Source organism: Epinephelus moara, chromosome 1 (assembly GCF_006386435.1).
Source record: "Epinephelus moara isolate mb chromosome 1, YSFRI_EMoa_1.0, whole genome shotgun sequence".
Lineage (NCBI taxonomy): Eukaryota > Metazoa > Chordata > Actinopteri > Perciformes > Serranidae > Epinephelus > Epinephelus moara.
Window position 1 is genome coordinate 36,160,705 of NC_065506.1, and position 19,717 is coordinate 36,180,421.

At 41.9% G+C, this 19,717-nt stretch overlaps 1 protein-coding gene across 3 annotated transcripts; it reads right to left on the reverse strand.

Moving 5' to 3' along the window:
• Positions 1–677: 677 nt before the first annotated feature.
• Positions 678–18,051, reverse strand: scg3 (secretogranin III). Of its 3 annotated transcripts, none has more exons than XM_050034375.1 (12): positions 17,586–18,049; positions 16,689–16,741; positions 16,476–16,518; positions 16,069–16,284; positions 14,844–14,986; positions 14,340–14,498; positions 14,032–14,260; positions 13,546–13,662; positions 8,280–8,363; positions 6,425–6,535; positions 5,236–5,325; positions 678–1,605 (listed from the first exon to the last, which is right to left on the reverse strand). In XM_050034375.1, exons 1-12 carry the CDS (start codon positions 17,686–17,688, stop codon positions 1,487–1,489), a joined length of 1,467 nt encoding a protein of 488 aa, XP_049890332.1. In that variant the 5' UTR covers positions 17,689–18,049; the 3' UTR covers positions 678–1,486. The 3 variants fall into 3 exon arrangements, with proteins under 3 accessions (XP_049890332.1, XP_049890245.1, XP_049890414.1); XM_050034288.1 differs by having other exon boundaries at positions 16,057–16,284; XM_050034457.1 differs by lacking the exon at positions 13,546–13,662 and having other exon boundaries at positions 16,057–16,284; positions 17,586–18,051.
• Positions 18,052–19,717: the final 1,666 nt, after the last annotated feature.

Below are 19,717 nucleotides of genomic sequence, written 5' to 3' on the forward strand. Positions count from 1 at the left end.
AGTCTAAAGCAGGAGTGTCAAACTCGTTTTAGTTCATGGGCCACGTACAGCCCAATTTGATCTCGAGGGCCGGACCAGTAAAACCACTGCATAATAACCTGTAAACAACAATCTGTTAATATCTTTCAGTTTATAGTGTAAAAACATCCATTGTGAAAACGTTCATCCATTTACAAAACAAATGATGAACAGCCTGAGATATCCTCAGAAAAATATTCAGGGGTCCATGCATATAATTTTAAGATATAAGTCTGATACAGATTATTTTGTACTGAAGCTGCTAATTTACAATATGTTGCACAATGTTCAATATATTTAAATATGACCACAGTAAGTATGCATTGTTTTATTCAGAGAACTGTATTCTGGTCAGTGTGGAAAGCCTCTGAGGCAGCATTTTACATTTAGTATCTGCTCACTGTTTAAATTGCTCATTAAACCTGGCACATTTTAGCCTTCACAAGTGCATCAATATTGTGTGTGCAAAGTCATCTACCGGGCCAGATTGGACCCTTTGGCGGACCAGTTCTGCCCCCCTGGCCGTATGTTTGACACCCCTGGTCTAAAGTCATCAAACACATGACTTGACTTGATTCCACAGCTCTGGCCTGTGGATGTCTGTTAGAGCTGTTTTTTTTCTCCCAGTGCTGCATCATCATCACATTTCAGTACACAGATAAAGAAAAGGCAATGTTTTAATTGCTTTTAAACTTTAGGAAAAAATCACAAATATTTACATTTAAAAATACTTATCTGGAGTCTCTACAGAGATGGAAATGTTGAACTCACAGAGACATGCAGAGAGAGTTGATGATACAAACACGGCCCCCTAGTGGGCCCCCAGAAGAATTACAGCAGAACATAGCAGGAGTACGGAGGGCACTGACATGATGCACGACAAATATATTTTTGGTAAAATAAAAAGCAAGAATACATTAAGATCTCACATATACACTGGAAAATAAAGAAATATAATAGGCTATGACAGGTTACACAGAATGAGTACAACTTGATATATGTGCATTTTGTTGCAAAAAAAAAAAAAAAAGTTGGAACCAGTTGATGACGAAGCTACAGCATCATACTCTCATAACATTCATTTCCCACAGGAGTCAGGTTGGAGTAAATGCTAGCATGTAGTTGGACGTGTGAGTTGGTTACATAAAATACTTTGATTTCTCTCTCAATAATATTCTAGTGATTATTACTCTGTGAGCTTGGCGTGCAAATATAATCAGTTAGGTAGCTGTAAAGAATCATTTGACTGTTTTGTTGATAGTATTATTAAATCCCTTCTCTTGATACGTTTTGGGAATGTCTAAGAGGGTAAACAAGATCCCCTAAGCAGGTAGTTTTGAATACACAGTATATATTTTACCATGCCATGGGAAGTAACTGTAAATAGTCGGGGTTTTGATTGAGATGTTAATGTCAGATTCAGTCCTGTGTTTTAGGCCAGAGGTCGGTTGGAGGATGGGTGACGGCGTTACAGGCTGCTGTAGATCCTCTTGATGGTGTCGCCCTCGTCCTTGGCGATGATGCCCTTCTCGATGTAGGAGTCAACCTGCTGGTCCATGAAGTCCTTCAGCTTGGACAGATCATAATCTGAAAGGAGAAAACAAAAGAGGGTTTTTTTAATCTGAGATTCAAAGAGAAAAGATCGTGAGGCCATGGTGGCTGGCAGGAAAGATCAGACATTAAACGTCTTAAGGCGGCACACCCAAACAAGCCATAATCTGGTGCGGTAGTTCATTATCAAGGAGGATTAAGGTCAGAGTTAACATGTTTGTCTGAGGTTAAGAGCACACCACATATGTAATAAGAAGGCCAGAAGATCAGAGTGATACATCTTTTCAAAATTATACTTCTTACAATGAAATGATTCCTAGAATTCAGTCGGCTGTTGGTGAGTGCCTGTCACTCTAGTTGTTGCAGTATGTTGTTTTGGCAGGTTACACATGTTGAACAGCATCAGAAACGTTGGAGCCCATTGGTGAATTAAATCACTCTGATTGGCAGTTCAGCTAAGCGCACCAGAAGAGAAACTGAGGACAGGAAAGCAAACAAGCGGCTAAAGTCAAGAGGGCATAAGATGGAATCAAACTTTTTTTTAAGTCACTGAGCTCTTCAGCAAAAACGGTTTGTAATTGTCTGTGTTACTGTTCTCTAGCGCGCTGTAAATATCATTTGTTCTTTCAACACTGGGTTGTGTTGTTAATGTGCTAACCAGGCCCCCGGAAACTCTCAGTCTTGCTTCCAGTTTTTCCCCAGTGGCCACTCGCAGTATTGCAGCAAAAAAATCCCCTGCAGCCCAAAACGCGTTTTCTCCACAGGCCTCCATTGTAAAAGAGACGTCTGTGAAACTGTTGACAGGACACCTCTAACTGCAGACAAGCTCAATAATGACTCTTGCTATTATGATTTTTTTTTATCCATCAGAGTTTTATATTTGTAAAACTTTCCTTAAGCCAAGAAAAGTGATGTTAAAATCCTTGATGTCATCACATTATAAAGCCTGTAAGATGAGCAGGAATTTGAGGGCAAGCTAGGGAGAAACACTACTGCGCATATTCAGTGGGCCGGATACCATGGAACTAAACCCAGAAACTAGAAACTCTTTTTGGTGTATGTGCCAGGCGAGCAATTCCATTGGACTGGATCCAGTCATTATCATACATGTGGGGAGCATATCTATGTTTCCCGGGTTCTATGTTCCCCACTCAACCAAGTGGAAACACCCTTTTTGTGTAAGCGGGGAACATAGCACCTTTTTTGCAGGGTTAAGTGGGAACATAGAACCCGGGAAACACAGAACCCGGGAAACATAGGGATGACCCCCATGTATGGCGCTAACCGGCTAACTAGCATCTTAAATCTGTCCTGTCATTCTTCCGGTTTCACTTTTTGAATGATGAATACTGCTGGGTTATTTCCTCTCGCGCAGGTGCCAAATGTACATACTAGCTGGGTGTTGGCTGTTGTTTTTGCGGTGTGTCCAAGTACAACTTCTGGCCGAGGCACAGATGACGCAACAGGCCGTCTATGTCAGCACTAGTTCTTTAAAGTCGGTTTGATGTGTCTAGGCTTGCTCAGGGAGTTATGTCAAACAAACCAGGTTCTCTCAAATACTAAAAGAGCCTGATGCACCTTTAATTTTTTTTTTTTTTTACCCTTTTTTTGGAGAACCATTTGTATTATTCACCTTGCTCCAGACAGCTCATTGTCACTTAACAAAGCACCATAAGGCAGCAACAGGATGTGGCTATATTTAGAGATGACCACAGCCTAACTCTGTATTATCCATCATGGTAACAAATGAGTTTCATAGAGCAGACAAACAGCTGCTGCTGCACCACTCCTCCCTGCTCTACCTGACTCTGACTGACTCTGAGTAAAGAGAGAAAAATAAGGACAGAGAGGACGGCCAAAAAGTCACAAAAAAAACTTTTTGAAGACGTTTCTAACAGCAGTCATTTATTATTGCTTCGCCTCAGGATACTGTTGCTTTGCAAGATGACACACATGACGTGTGTGAGGGATTAACTGAATGTGATTAGAGACAGCAGCACTGCTTCCCTCAATCTTGGCTGTGAGGAGCCAGGCGAGACGAAACCAGGATGTCGCTTCACGTCCATCTGCTCCTCGGGCTAATCTGTGTAGTGTGTAGGCGTACACACACACACGTATGCACACATTTAAACGCACACAGAGCGTCCGCTGAGATTGTCCTAATGTGTGCTTCTGGTAAACACAATATATGGCCCGTCGCCCACTCTGTTACTATGACACTGCTTTTTGGTTGAAAAGGCTTTTGTTCTCCTCCAGCTGTACTTTTCTCTGAGGAGAGGGAAGGAAATATAGTGAAAACAGGGATGAGGTTTAATGTGGTACAAAGTGTGTTAGAGAATTGGTGCATCACTGTCGCCACCGAGAGTGCCACTATGGGAAAATTGGGTGATTTTGGGAGCACATTTTGACTCTGTGTGCGCATTCAGTCTGAGCCTGTCTGCTCTGACACCATTATCTGTCTGTCTCCTCTGCCCAGATCACTGACAGGCAGGCGGGGAGGCCCCTGTTGTCCCAGACAACCACTCCACGCACCAGAATGCTAATGAAGTGTCCTATATAGAGCCAGGTTGGAGATGAGCACCAAACAAAACTTCCCTGCTGCTTCGTGGCCCCTCTGCTCCGCACTCAGCAGCACTTTAAGCTCAGTGTGTCGGCCCTTATTTTTCTCCCGTGTTTAAGATGCACATGAGAAACTAGGTCAAACTTTGTTTTTAAGTGTCATTTATATTGTCTTTCAAGAGTGACTCTGACTCACCAGCGGCTGAATCAGCCATTGATCGACTCAGATTAGCTCAGGCCACTGAACATGAGCAGGAAATATAAATCTCACTGAGCTCGAAGTTTTTGTGTTTTTTGTCTGACATGTCCTGCTGTGATGATCAACAGTTGACGCAGACCAGTGGCCTGAATAGTGAGAACTCATTAACATTTCATTCTCTGCTGCTTAATGAAGCACCACTGGGCATTGATTTTACACTGTGGAGAGCCCGACAGCAGGCTTCTCCTGTTAGACGGGTGGACTGTTTTCACAGCTCTGCAGACTGGTGCAGTTTCTGGGTCACATGCTGCTTCTTTATGAATGCTGACAGTTACACTTCGCATAAGGCAGTCCATATAAGTGCACACTTACCGCCACTATAGGTCCAGAGACATGATAACAAAGACGTGATGGTCTTTTCATGGCTTTTTTGTGTTGTTGTGTGAGAAGTGCTAATTATGAACCAGGTCCGACATCACTGACTACATGTCCTTTTCACTCACACTCAATTGCACACATGTACACCATAAATGCTGAGGAACAGGTAGGAGGGATTAAATGAATAGACCTTTGTCTCCAAACAAGGAAGCTGTATCACAAATAATTAGGATGGACTTGTCAAGAATTATCCATATTCATGAGATCTGGAGTGAAGCATTTATCCCGGTATCCCACACTCATTTTAATTGCAAATCAAGGCAAACAAAAGATGCTTCAAATTTTCTGTCCTTCAGTGCGTTGCCTCGGACCTGTCTGTGACCCACCACTGTTTAGTGAGGAGACAACAACTTGCAAATGAGGATGTTTTCTTGGTCTGGCTTTTAAAGCTCAGCAAAGATTGGAGCAGTGAGAGCAGTTTAGACTGACTGGTTCAACCAGAAATATTCGAGCAAGCGAGTGTGTCTCACCATCTTTGCCTTCTTCTTTGCTGTGTTTCTTCAACCACTCGATGTTCTTCCTGATGGCCTCCAGGAAAGTCTCTGACTTGCCAGGCTGATCTGGTAAGAAGAGGAGAAAAAGAAATGTTAAAATCTGCCTCTTGATTGATTCAGAAAATAAAAAATAAGTGTTCTTCTTTTGCCTTTACTACTTCTGTGGTACTTTCACTCAGCAAGCCTTGAACTTATCAATTATTTATACCACAAAATTGTCCTAAAGCAAGATTTTATGCTTTAACTTTGAAATTTCTGTAGCAACGGGAGCACGCTGACAACAAGGATATTTCTTTCATATTGACATTGCAGCACAATAAAACACTATTTTCTGGCCTTGGTTTAAAAAGACCCACTCAGTGTGGAAAAGTGGGGGCTACAGTTAGTGTATAAAATCTCCAGGTTTGAGATTTAAGTTGATATTAACCACCAATTAAAATCAGACTATCATTTAACCACAGATTAAATCTAGATTAAAACACATGCCCCTGATTTTATTTGCTAAATATCATATTATGCAACTCATTGCAGCCTGTTTATGTACAGATTACTGAGAGTTTAGTTGCCATTGCTCAGGATTTACTTCATCTCTAACTGAAATGACTGCCTGGTGGTAATCCTGCTCTGTGTTTCGTTTTGTTTTTCCTTTTTGTATGCGTGCCTGTCTGTGTGTTTGTGTGGATTAGATTGATGAGCGGAGAGAAAATAATGACAGCTGTGACAAGCTTTCCTGTGAGGGTTATTGGACTGGCCTAGTTCAGGCACAAGCAGGGACTTAACTATGATTGGCCCTGGACTACACGGTGTTGTTCCTGTCAGCCCTGCTGAGCAAAAACAAAAGGTCTGAAATGGTCACGGCCATTACATTCAGGCTCATTTTGAAAACCTTTTACTGAGGTGGAGTGAAGAGCATTTTTTGCTTCATTGAGCTGATGTGGTGGGAATCTGAGATATGTGAGAATTCTGTGTTTATTTGGGACGTTTGACACAAAACAAAACAATGAAATCATAATGCAAAAAACAAACTAAAACAAAAAAACGAGTCATGCAATTTACACGGCACAGAGTATCAAATTGTATCAAATTATTTGGTCAAATTATCAAATCACTACACAAAAAGCTATTCATGTTTCCTCTGGTCATCAGGATTGGGGAGTGGACTGACTGGTCTCAGTTGATGGCTGCTCCTCCTTGGTCGAGTCTTTCAGGTTCTCATACTCCTTCTGCATCTTGGCGGCCTCAGCCTTCGTGTTGTCGTCCTCATCCAAGATTTTTCCTACAGCAAAGAAAAAACACATGGAGCATTAAAAATCGCTGCTACTTATAGCGGCAGTTCAACATTTTGGGAAATATGCTTACTCAGTTTCTGGCAGAGAGTAATTCACACGCTGAATTCTGTTCGTTTTATCTGTACAAAGTGTAAAAATGACAATCTGCTGTTTTATGGAGGGCTGTGAGCGGCGACTTCCTGGAGACTCTATATTTATGCTTTATAAGGATTAAACAAACAAGATAATATGTTTTTTGTTGAGCTTTAGAGGTGCTGGTAGGCTGATTTCATTTTCTTCTGACAGAGCCAGGGTAGCTGTTTCCCCCTCTCTTCAGTCATTATGCTAAGACAAGCTAACTGGCTGTAGCCTTATGTTTAACAGACAGATCTGATAGTGGTGTTGATGTTCTCATCTAACTATCCACCAGAAAGCAAATAAGCATATTTCCCAAACTGCCAAATTATTCCCTTCATGGTAAATCTAACCCCCCTAAAATCTATATCTACGTGGAAATAATCTGTGCATCCCAATGCCCATACTACCATACTAAAAGTATGCCAGAAAAAGATTGAGTATACCCCAATACATAGTTAGTCAAATGCAGTATGCCAAAAATACCAGGATGTTCTACAACATCCTGTCTGATTTTGCTGTATGAAAGCCAGCATGCTTTTCTGGCTATTCTGACCCACAATCCTCCACACAGCGGAAGATATGTCACATCAACTGAGCCACAAACCGATGAAAGCTTGACAGCTGATTGACAGCTCTCAGAAGTCTCAGTGATGGATGACAGCACATTCAAGTAACTGAAGATCCTTCCAATAGTAATAATAGGAATATTGATTGTTTAAGTGAATAAGAGAGAGAACAGAGAACTGTAGATGTGATTTCACTGTCGCAAATATAATGTTAGAATCTACAATCTGCGTAGTAATTACTTTAAAGTTTAACTACACACATTGCAAAGCAACAACAGCAAAGAGGTTGATCTTTGTCTCTGGCGAGCTCAGTAAGTGGCGTTTGTTTATCTCCAAGGTAACAGATATAAAAGCAAGAGGGTCAAAGTTCAGGGATTGTGTGCTTTACTGTGTATTTTTTAAGGACAGCTGCAGTACCTGCTAAAAGTATAAAGAAAAAATATGCAATTCGGAACGCACCCAATATGTTTTTGTCCTAGTCAGTGATGAAGGAAGAATTCAGATCCTTTACTGAGGTAAAAGTACTCATGCCAACCTGTAAAAGCACTCAGTTACAAGTAAAAGTCCTGAATTGAAAACGTTATTTAAGCTAATAGTTTTAGCTGCACTTGTACATTTTCATATGTTTTCTGTGCAAAAACCTTTGTAAAGTTAATAGTAACTAAAGTTATCAGATAACTGTAGTGGAGAAAAAGGCACAATAAATCCCTCTGAAGTGTAGTGGGGTAGAAGTAGAGAGTTGCATGGGATTAAAATACTCAACTCAAGTGTCTCAAATTTGTACTTCAGTACAGTTCTTGAGTAAGTTGGTTTGTATATCTGAAAAGGTTTTAAAACACTTAAAGGTATGCTGTTGGTTACCAAGTGGTTTTGTCAATTAAATTACTCCCATAGGTAATAACATGATCAAACCATATTTTAAACCATATTTAACAAACCTTTTTATTCCTGTACTTGCGTTACAAAGCCTAATATACTTAATACATATGGTCACACTGAATTAAATTATATGATGTTATAGATGTGTTTGTTGGCTAACTCTGTTTACCGTTGGGTCCAATGAAGTCCGGAGGCCCCAGAGACTTTCCCAGCTTGTTCTTGGTCTGCATGGCTATCATAGCATCCAGGTTCTCTGCATGAGGGCGAAACAAGCCAAACATTTACTTCAGATTTGATCAGCATTATGACGTCAGTTCACTCTGCAGACAATGAATGAAAACCTCTTATCTGTTTGAAAGCCCCAGGTTGTGCCTGTGTGACTCAGTGGGTGATTATCATTAGAAAAGGGTTCCATCTAATTAATGGAACAGGGAGATTCAAGAGTATGACGACAGCAAAAAACAAAATCTCTTGCACTATAATTTTCAATAATTCATGAATGCATTGTGGACTGAATATTGGGAAAGAAAATATAGTCTCAGAGCAGCAGTAATAGAGATAATTTATCAGCAACTACATTTATTACAGTGGGCTACGCTTTCACAACAAGATTAGAGAACATAAAAGACCCTAAATCAGCTGAGTGACACAAACAGATCATATGGTTCTCAGAGACTCAAGTCAAATGACAACTGATCCTCTCTGGATTAACAAAGGGGTAAACATTATGTCCAGAAACAGAGAGAGCAGATGTTCTGGGGATACACACATCCCAGATAGCAGCTGAAATTTCATCCCGTATATCAAGTTACAGTTACACTTTACTTTAAGTCCCTGTGTTTAGCATTTAAACATTCAATGCATGGTTTCTAACACACTATGATGTAGTTGTGGGCAGCTATCATCACCGTTTCTCCTATAAAGACATTTTTATATATACAGCTGTGTTTTACTATCACTATCTGTGTCTGTTTTTACAAAGAGCTTTAGACAGCAGTTACAGTTAATATGTTGAAGCTTGAATACCATAAACAGCTGGTGACTTCTTATCTTGTTACTCCTACATCCATTTAAAGTGTACTGTTCGTTCCACTTGCCATATGTCCGTATTTATTGTGCTTTACCTATTTAACCAATGTTTAGACTGAAGGAATAAATGTCTTGGGACCATTTAGTAGTTAGGGTGAGGGTAGTTTAGCTTTTAGGTTTGCATCTGCTTGATACATGCACTTCTTTTCCTTAAATCTAGACAACGTGTTAGTAAACACAATTTAGATACTGTCTGCTTAGTGTCTTAGTCCCTATTCTCAAGGTCTAGATAGTTAACCAGGGTGTCCCATTTCACATCTCCACCATGTCTTATAAATTATACTTTTAGTGTTAGTTAGTTTTTAATGTTGCTGCTGGTAAAGGTGGAGCTCATTTAAATTGCTCTGCTGAGTGGCTCAACCTATATTATCATCTTGGGCTCAGATTGAAGCTCATGAACTTGGGGAGTTTTCTATATACAAGTGAGGAAGTGACATTTAGCATAAAGTGCTGTCATTTTTAATGAGAATGTGTCAAGCTGACAGTATTTTTTATTTTTTTTGTTGCCTTTTTTGGGGTTTCGCAGGCAGTATTTTAAAGTAGAATGGCAGCAAGCCCCAGAATCTTATTTTGCTGCTTTCCCCAATGTTTCAGGATACTCCATGCCAGATTCAATGTATGACATTTTATTATGGGCGGCATGTTGGTGCAGTGGTTAGCATTGTCACCTCACAGTCACAGGGTTCCTGGTGGGGGATTTGAACCCAGGGTGGGGGAGCCCCTCTGTGCGGAGCTTGGATGTCCCCACAGCTGACTCTAAATTGTCCGTAGGTGTGAATGTGAGTGTGAATGGTTGTCTGTCTCTATGTGTCAGCCCTGTGATAGTCTGGCGACCTGTCCAGGGTGTACCCCGCCCCTCGCCCAATGTCAGCTGGGATAGGCTCCAGCCCCCTCACGACCCCCAGCAGGATAAGTGGTTACAGAAAAATGAATGAATGAAGGACATTTTTATGCAATTGTTGCACCTCAATATTTGCATTTACATGATGTCGCCAGAAAAACGGGGTTTTTGGCCCCTTGACACCAAAAGGTCTGGAGTTGGGGATGTTCGTTTTCAACTTGTGATGGCTCAAGGTTTAGGTTAACAGGAAATAATAGTGAAAAAAAGGTATTAGAAAACATCCTGACAGCTGGTCCTGGCTCCTAGCCTATATATTATAACCTATTTGCAAATGTAGATTATTGATACAAAACATAAATAAACAAAGTAACTAGTAACTGAAGCTTTAACATAAATGTGGCGAAGTAAAACTAGAAAGATTAGCATAAAATGGAAATAGCCTACTCAAGTGTAGAACAAGTACCCTTTAGAATTGTACTTCAGTGCAGTGTGTAAATGTACTTAGTTACATCCACCACTGCAGGAAGCTTATTTCAGTATAAACGTGGGCCTGTAATACTGAATGGGGGACTAAAAGTAAAGTGCGACCCAAGCTCTTAAGAAGCACCTCTCCAATATTTAGAGTTAGAGACATTCTGGTCATTTACTTTGAGTACACCATTGTGCAAAGAGAAGAAAATATGACTACAGGTTAGAGCAGCTGAATCAGGTCCAGATCTTTCGGGACTCTTGCACAGTGACAGGATATTAGATATCTGGATGTTAGGACACAAAGAAAACAAAGCGATAAGACGAACAGAAATGTTTGATTTCAGCGCTGTGACCGAGCATCAAGGATCCAAAATGATTTCCTCTCTCATTTGCCTCCACTCGCTTTCATTTCTTATTATCTAAGCATCTCACTTGCACTTTCTGTGTATCTAAGCTGCCTCCTCCCACCTGTAGCGCTGTGGAAGCCCATTATTTCACTCTGCCCACACACACATCAACACCATCTTTCTTCCTCCCCCATTCTCTTCCTCTACATCTCCATCTATCTTGGGGCCTGTATCACCCGATTAGCGTTGACTGACAGCCCTGTGTAGTCAGTTGTGTACCTGGGTGAGTCACTGGAGCATCACAGCCTAGGTGGGGGGAGTGAAGGTGGGGAGTGGGGGGCATTAGCTTGTTGCTAGGCGATGGCGGGATTCCGTCCTGTTATCTCCTCACAACCTATACTACATAATGCCAGGGGGGTTGCCTAGGAAACCCTAGGCTTTTGTAATGGTATACGCCTGTTTTGTTCTGGTGTGATCATTTGTTCCGCTGTAAGAGACAACACGCTGCTGGAGGTCATTTCAAAGAGCACTAATTAATCCTTCTGCAGCCTACATAAGGTCAGCCTTAGTTTTAATACTTGATCACAGCTTTTATAGTGGCATTTACACTTTGTAAATGTGTTCCAATTGGCCAGAAATTGTATTTCTGATCCGATTAGCTGATGAATTGATTACTCAATAGACAGAGAATTTTTGATTTATCAGTTTAATTAAACGCCAAATTATTTTTTTTTGTTGTTCTAAGCTTCTCTAATTTGAAGACTGGCTGCTTATCTATCTGTTACATGACTGTAAACTGAATATCTTTCCATGTTGGATTGCTGGATAGAGAAAACAAGCAAATTGAAGACATCACACTCGGCTCTGGAAATTTATGATGCCCATTTTTTACAATTTAAACATTAAGTTATCGGAAAATAATCAACACATTTAGCTATAATGACCATAATCTTGCTGCCCCATGTTTGCCGAGCTGGTTTTAAAGCACAACTATGTTATAAAAGAGCACATCATTTCTATTTTCTTCACGCTGGGACTGATTTGAGCAGAGAGAGAGTGAGTGCTGTTGTCTTGGGTTTCCTGAGGCTCACACAGAGAGATGACAGCTGTCCCTTACAGGTGGCTGACCTTTCTACTGGCCACTGATGTGATGGCCAGCCATAAAAACTAGCCTGGTTATACAGGGTGCCCCTGACACTAATCTGTCCGTGCAGGCTTTACACTCCACTGCACCAGCTGATAGGGAACATTAGCTCGGCTGAACACACAGAGAACACGAGGAAAAAGCACATACATAAAACACAGAGGCAGAGAAGTGCGTGTGCGCTGGTGGCTAATGCAGTGGACGGATTCAGACTTAGATTTGAAACCTTTTATCCACACATAAACCACACATACTGTTCAACATGGTTGGAACCAATATCACATTACTATGAATATGTCAGCCATGTTTAACTGTAATGCTTTAAATCAGCGATACTCTCAGTAAATGTAAAACAAAACCTCCTTTTTGTTAGTTTAGGTAACGTTAGTTGGGAATTATTACTTTAGACAACATCATTTTGTTGATATGATCATATGATCATGATTCCACAGAGAGTAGATATATAATAGTTTGACAAAATAATCTTAAATGTCCAGTGTGTGGGATTTAGGGGGTTATATTGGCCCGACAGGAATAATAAGTACATTTTTTTTATTGTACAATTGCCTGAAAATAATGATCCTTGTGTTATCACTACATCATAATTAGCGGTTTATATCTACATAGGGAGCAGGTCCTCGTCTACTGAGATCGCCATGTTGCACTGCCATGATTCTACAGTAGCCCAGAACGGACAAACACTGGGTCTAGATAGGGCCGTTTGTGTTTTCATTACGGCACCTGTAGTTTGCAGCCTCTTCGCAACAAGCTAACCAGTGTCGGGGAAAAAAGCACAGCGTACGTAACCAGGTCCATAACCAGGTCCATTTGTTTTGGAGAGGTTGAGGCCCTTGCAGATAATTTGGCTCCTGTTAAAAACCTCCTGAATGTCTGGATCTTAAGTTATCAAAGAAAAAAGTTGAGCACACATCAGCAGGCACTGGGCTAGCAGCTGTCTCCAACATGTTGAGCAGTGTCAGAGAGACACTGATTTGTAATGCGAAGCTGCTTTATTCAGTGTTTTTCACTGGTTTAAATCACCTGTTGCTTCTGAGAGGAAGTGACCTCTGAGGATAATTCGGCTCCCAATAAAAATCTCCTGAACAATTAACACTTAAGACTTGACACAGGGGAGAAGTTTCAGCTGGTTGGTAGTTGCAATCCTAACAGCTAGATGCCACTAAATCCTGCGTACTGTTCCTTTAAATCAAGGTCTACAGTACTAGCTTTTATGGGAGATTTTATTGGACTCTTTCCTGGACTTTTCAACCACATCATGAACGTTATATTTGGGTTGAAAGGTTCAGAGGAAGCTAATAAATGGAACTATTTCCAGGGTCAAGAATGAACTGTTACATGAAAAATACACAATATCATCAAGTCAGCACCCTGCCCTACGTATACTGTGCATTATGTGATTTACCACGAATGCAGCAAGGTCTTTGATGACTGTGGCATGTGTCATACAATTCTATGCTTACTGCTCTGGCACTGAATGTACCAGACTAAAGATAAACAGTGCTGTTATTGTGTTATGTCTTACCCAGATAGGACACTCCCTCCTCCGGCGTGATGGTGCCGTACTTCACCATCATCCTCACAAAGTCTATCAGTGTCTTCATGATGGTGATCAGTGTCTCTCTTTCCTGAGTGTCTTGATCTGCAGCGGCCAACCAGGGAGCAAATCCAGCATTAATGCTCAGCTAATGGTAATTGGCTACCGTGGCGTTAATGTTACCACATGGTGTTTGACTGTGGGGGTCATGATGAAGGGATTATAAATAATTAGTGATGTGTATGTGTTTTATCCGCACTTCCTAGGAAGATGTGTCAGGGAAACAAAGGCGGACAAAACAAGCACTGACTCATCCTTGAGAACAATATTGCCATGACAACAACGGCTCTCTAGCCCTGTTCTTGATCTGGAGAACTTCTATCTTTGGATGAAGGATGCTGTGAAGCGATGATGTTTGTGTCTTTGATCTAAACTGTCAAAGCAACCTCGGGGTGTGTGTGTGTGTGTTTTTACCTGAGTCGAGGCTCCTGAGCAGACGGTAGAAGTTGGGGAAGTACTGCAGGTCCTTGAGCCCGTCTTCGGGACTCACCTCGTTGCCCTCTTCTTTGTCCCAGTTGTTGTCAGCTGTGTCACCTCCCTCTTCTTCTGCATCCCTCTCCACCTCGTCCTCAGTCTCGTCATCATTTTCTTCCTCATCCTCTTCGTCTTCATTGTAGCGGCGTCTAGGTGGCCCCCACGAGTCCTGGAGAAGCCAGAGTTTTTTGTTGTATTATTGTCATCCTTATTGTTATCATCATTATCACTTCTTTGCAGGTTTTTACCCTGTTTGCGTCCGAACCCTGGTCGTCCTGCTGTCCTCTGGTTTCTTGGTCGTTGCTTTCACCATCTTCAATCTCATTGTTCTTGGCGTTTTCGGTGATGAGATCCTGGAGTGCCTCAGCCACCTGGTACTCCAGAGTATCCGCCTGGCTGTCTGTGATCTACAGAAAGACAAAGAGACTGAGAACAATTGTTTGTAATAACAAATGTGCTGTCAGACGTGTTAGAACAGAACAGCGTGCACTGACTATAAACCTCTTTGTATCACATATCGATCACTGTCACTGAGAGAACCATCTCAGGGAGCAATTTGGACTCTGCCAAACTACTTATTGAGTGTCAAAAAAAGTAATTTACAGCAGAAATCATGGAACAAAGTACAATTCACACATCTCTTCCTCTGCTGGTGAGGCGACAGGGAGTGCAATGAGAGAGACAGTTCCTGTTGAGTAAATGTCACGCTACACGCTGTGTCGAATCGAGCGGCACACAAGCTCACAACCTACCAGCCCCAGTTTGAGCAGTTTTGAGACGATCCTGTCGAACACCCCTCTGTCGTCCTCCTCGTAAATCTTGTTTGCGATCTTCTGGACAATGTCCTCTGCTGTCAGCGGAGTGCCGTCGACCTGGCGGAAGCTTTCTGGGTCATCTGAGAGGAAACAACACATATGTCATCATTTGTAACTTCCTAAACATGCTTATTAGCCACAGAAAGCAGGTGTTTGTGCTTTAATGCTTAATCTGTTTGCCTGTTTATTCTCTCCTCCTTCCTCTTCTCTCTATTGTTGAAAAAACCTGGAACTAAAAATGAAGTCTCTCTCTCACTATGTGGCAAAGATAATTTTGTCTTCTCCTCCTCATATTCAACATATCTTTATCCACATGACTGAGTAAGAAATGTGCAATTGTTATAGCTTGACTCTTACATAACAGTCCCTGCTGCTCCTCAAGGTCCACGCACAATAAAAATAAGCAGTGCTGGAATACTTTTGCCCATATTGGCAGGTTGACTCATCGGTGATGTACTTTACCTTCAAACAACGGGCCTATTTCTGTGTCACTAAAGGAAATAAGAAATGAAATCCAGACTGCGCTTGCCAAATTTAGATGTAGCGTAACCTGACGAGCTGCTTGTCATTGCCGGGCCGACCGCATGAATCGATGAAGTGTAGCACTCAGCGCTTTGTGCCTGAGTCACCTCGCCTCAGAGACTCTGCTTTATGCTGATGATTGGACTGGATATCAAATTACATGCGTGTACAGTGAAATGTGTGCTGAGCTGATGAAATCTATTGAGACTCAAAATCTGTGTCAGCATGATTGGATTTTGAGTGAACTATGAAATATGGATTCAACATTAATGGTCCCTGTCTTTCAGAAAAAATCCCAGCCATGCATTAAAGAGTCTCCTGTGAAGACAGCGAGCTGGTACCGCAGCATAAGCTTTCACAACAGTGTCTGTGAGGAAGAGGATAATCTCTCCCTCTTGCATTCACGTGTCCTGTCTTTGACTCTTTCTATCTGTCTCTGCTTATCCCCATCACACACACGTGTTTCCCCTGTCTCAAAATGTCTGCCTGGTGGCCTGCCAGCGACACTCAGAAGCATCCTGCATGAGGCCTGCCCTTGGCGATGGGGGGCAAAGGTCACACAAGCAGAAGGAGTCAGACCCAAACAGTGGCCTGTATGGGCAAGATGCATGGTGACAGGTGTGCGTACCCTGGTACTTGCCGTAGTCCATCCCATTCTTGGTGGAGTCGTAGTCCTCAGCCAGGCGCCGGCTCTTGGTGGAGTCTGACTCATCTGGGACGTACTGGTCCTCCTTCTTGAGCGGCACCTCAGTGGTTTCCTTTGATTTCTGGCCATCAGCCAGTGACTTCAGCACGGTGAAGTCATCAAGGTCCTGCTCTGACTCTGCGTCCTTGGAGGCAGAGGGACGCTTGCTCTCTGAAAAGGCAGCAGACACGACATGATCAAACTGGTAAAATACAACTGCAGATGAACACATTAATATGCTTCTAATAGTTTTTATTTCTCGATACAGACGATGCCTGTTTTACTGGAAGTGCTGCAACATGAACCCATCCAGCAGGCGGAAATAAAGTCATTAATTGATTGGCAGTAAGGTTTCCTCTTACCAGCTGACTGCACCGCAGCCTTCACGCTGTCCGCCTCAGCAATCTGGAGGAAATGATGAACATTAAAGAAATAATTTCCACTCAGGATATAAGATCTGATTAATAATGTTTGCTGGGCTAATATCAAGGTTGTTTGACAAGTGACCATAAAGCTCATTTGACCGGATATTGGATGAGGAAATTAGCTTTGGGGCATGGAGGAAGAGAGCTTACCTGCTCTTGTAGGGGCCTCTCTTCTGTCAGCTGTCTGTTGTACACAGTTTTATCTGCAACATAAAAAAAACATGTACTTACTAAACTGGTGGCTGAAAGCAGACTCAGGTTTTACATGTTACAAATGTGAACTGCACATAAATAAAAACGTTTTAACAAATCCATGAGATCATTTACTTCCATTAAAAGTGTCACAATTTTTAAAACCATGAATTATGTTTTTCTTGCCATTTGAATACATTTGTATCTGTCAGATTTGTGTGTCCATTTCTGCTCTCCTAGCTCACCATGCACCACAGAGGCAGAGCTTAATCGGATTATCAAACAAAAGATTAAACTGCGTCGAAAATAGACCACAAGCGGCCATAACATGCGAGCAGGAGTCATTAAAAACCCCGCCAGTCACTGCTGAGCTGGAGCTGAACTTTAAAGGCACTGCTTTGTGCTCTATTTTTCTTAATCAACAGGTTTATGGATGAATAAAATAATGTAGCTCCCAAACAGTACAGGCAACAAAACATTATAAAACCTATGTACAAGGATAAACAGTAACTGCTCAGTAATTTCCAATAAACATCCCTTTAACTGCTCATATGAGCTGAACAAGATGTACAAGTGTGATGGTAACATTTTGTGTCTCAGATATTTTAATGCTTTTAAAGGATTAGATTATCAATAATTTTTTATGATACACTTCAGGTATTTTGAATATAGGGAGCCATGTGTGCTGAACAAAGAGTGCTGTGACCTTATTGCACTTTGTGGTGCTTTTAAAATCTCCTGCCTCCAGCAGCAGTTCTCAATACTATTTTTACATTAACAAACATAGTATTCCACAAACAAATGCTTTACATTACATGACTATAATCTCATGGTTAGAGGCGATGGCCAACTCACCATCCGTTGAGGCTGTAGGTGTGGGGAAGGCAGATATCTGGCTCACTACATTCAGTGCTAGAAGCTGGAAAAGGACGAAAAGGCCAAAGTATTTTGACGCCATCCTGAAATCAGCTGTCTCGGAGTGTCCAGGAGGAAGATATATCCCGGCTGCCTTACTGTCCGTGGTCCGGTTCCCTCCTCCAAAGTGCTGAATGTGTGGACAGCTCCGCTCCGCTCCGGCCGGCCGCTGGTGCTGAAACTGCCGCGGAGGCTGCGCCTTGGAGTACCCGCTCTGTGAGACGCACCGGGCGGGGAGGGGCTGGCCAAATCTCCGGCGTGCACTGGAGCTGTTGACGAGGCGCGGTGCTGAAACCAGGTCACCTCTCTATTATTATAACCAGATAAGCAGGGAGGCTCTTCAAGCCCCGTGTGAGCTCCTGCATCACCTGCCAAGGCAGTAATAGAGCCCACTACAACAGGACCTGCCCCCTCTGTCCTTACAGAGGAGGAGGAGGAGGAGGAGAGGGAGGAGGAAGAGGAGGTGAACACTGCAAAAAGTGTCCATCCTGCCAAGACATTTCAGCTAGTGTTTAGTCCTAAAAATAATTTTTGTTCATTGTTTATCAGGGGGAATAATATAGGCTATAAAAGCAATTGGATGATCTGACACATTTCTAGTGCCAAAAAAATTTGAATTAATTAAGATTTTTATTGACATAACTAGTGGAGTAGATACTTAACCATTAAAATCTTTTTTGCAGAAACATCCTAAGAAAGTGGGACTGTGCAGAAGTAAGCACCATCATTGTTAGATTATTTGATTAATGTTTGACCCAGAATATCTCTAAGTGTTTAGGAGAGTAGGAACAAAACGCTGAGTTGATTATTTTTCGCAGCGTTTGAGGAGAAAATCCGCCCATCCCGTGCGTCACACACAACCTGCGTCATGGTTGTAGATCTTCCACTGGCCGGTCAATAGCAACCGTTATTAAAAAGGCAAACAATTAGACACGTAAACAAAAAGGAGGGGAGATATATTAGTCCAGTTTTATGGCCGCCTTGCTTTCACAGGATCAGAGTATCGCTAATTAGATGCAGGCTGACGTCTCTCATGGATGATTCAGGTGTTATTGGGTTCAGTTTCCAGCGGCCTATTCAGTTCCCAAAAGTGAAGCTCCCAACAAAACCAAGTGGTTTAATTTCCCACTTCTTTTATTAGACTTTAGCAGGAGGAGAGCAGAAGAATAATTTGCTGCCAACTCACGACACTGCACTTATTATAATAGCAATAGAGATGACTTCAAATAGGAGTTCCTGGAAATCTGTAATGTGAAAAGAAAGCATCAGATATGAGGTAAAATCATGAAAAAGCTTGTCATACAGAACATTAACAACTTCATTTGTCAGGATGAAAGGAAGTGTGGGACTCTCACAGCAGGCTGCATGGATGCAACGTGGAAGTCATTAGTAGCATCAGAACATATGATTTGGATGATGTGGTGTGTCACTGTTAATCCTCTGGTTTATGAAAGCCTCATGTCTGAGATTAAAATGCATTTGTGACAGGATATTCCTCTCTAAGAGGAGTCATTTCGCTTCACAGCATACATTTGCCGGTCATAATGACAAGTAAACTGAGATGAACTTATGTTACTTTCCTTACTTCCTTACTTATGTTACTACCTTACTACATATCAAGGGGAAATACTGGACCTTTAACTCACTTTTTTGACACTTAAAGTTACTGTTTATGTTTTAAAAAGTTACCATAAAACTTCAATTAATAGCCCAGGCTATTATTCACTTAAATCACTGAAATCCAATTGTTTATTTAAACCATCCATCCATCCATTTTTGTAACTGCTTATCCTCTTGAGGGTCGCGGGGGGGCTGTAGTCTATCCCAGCTGACATTGGGCAAGAGGTGGGGTACACCCTGGACAGGTCACCAGACTATCACAGGGCTAGACAGACAACCATTCACACTCACATTCACACCTACGGACAATTTAGAGTTATCAATTAATCTGCATGTCTTTGGACTGTGGGAGGAAGCTGGAGTACCTGGAGATAACCCACACTGACACAGGGAGAACATGCAAACTCTGCACAGAAGGGCTCCCTTCCGGGGATCAAACCAGGAACCCTCTT

Excerpts from the sequence above, each read along its gene's own strand:
- scg3 (XM_050034288.1), bottom strand. The coding sequence starts at position 17,688 with ATGGCGTCAAAATACTTTGGCCTTTTCGTCCTTTTCCAGCTTCTAGCA. Across the intron at positions 13,663-14,031 it reads GCTCAGGAGCCTCGACTCAG|ATCAAGACACTCAGGAAAGA; the intron begins GTAAAAACACAC and ends TGGCCGCTGCAG. Across the intron at positions 5,326-6,424 it reads GCAGCCATCAACTGAGACCA|ATCAGCCTGGCAAGTCAGAG; the intron begins GTCAGTCCACTC and ends TCTTCTTACCAG.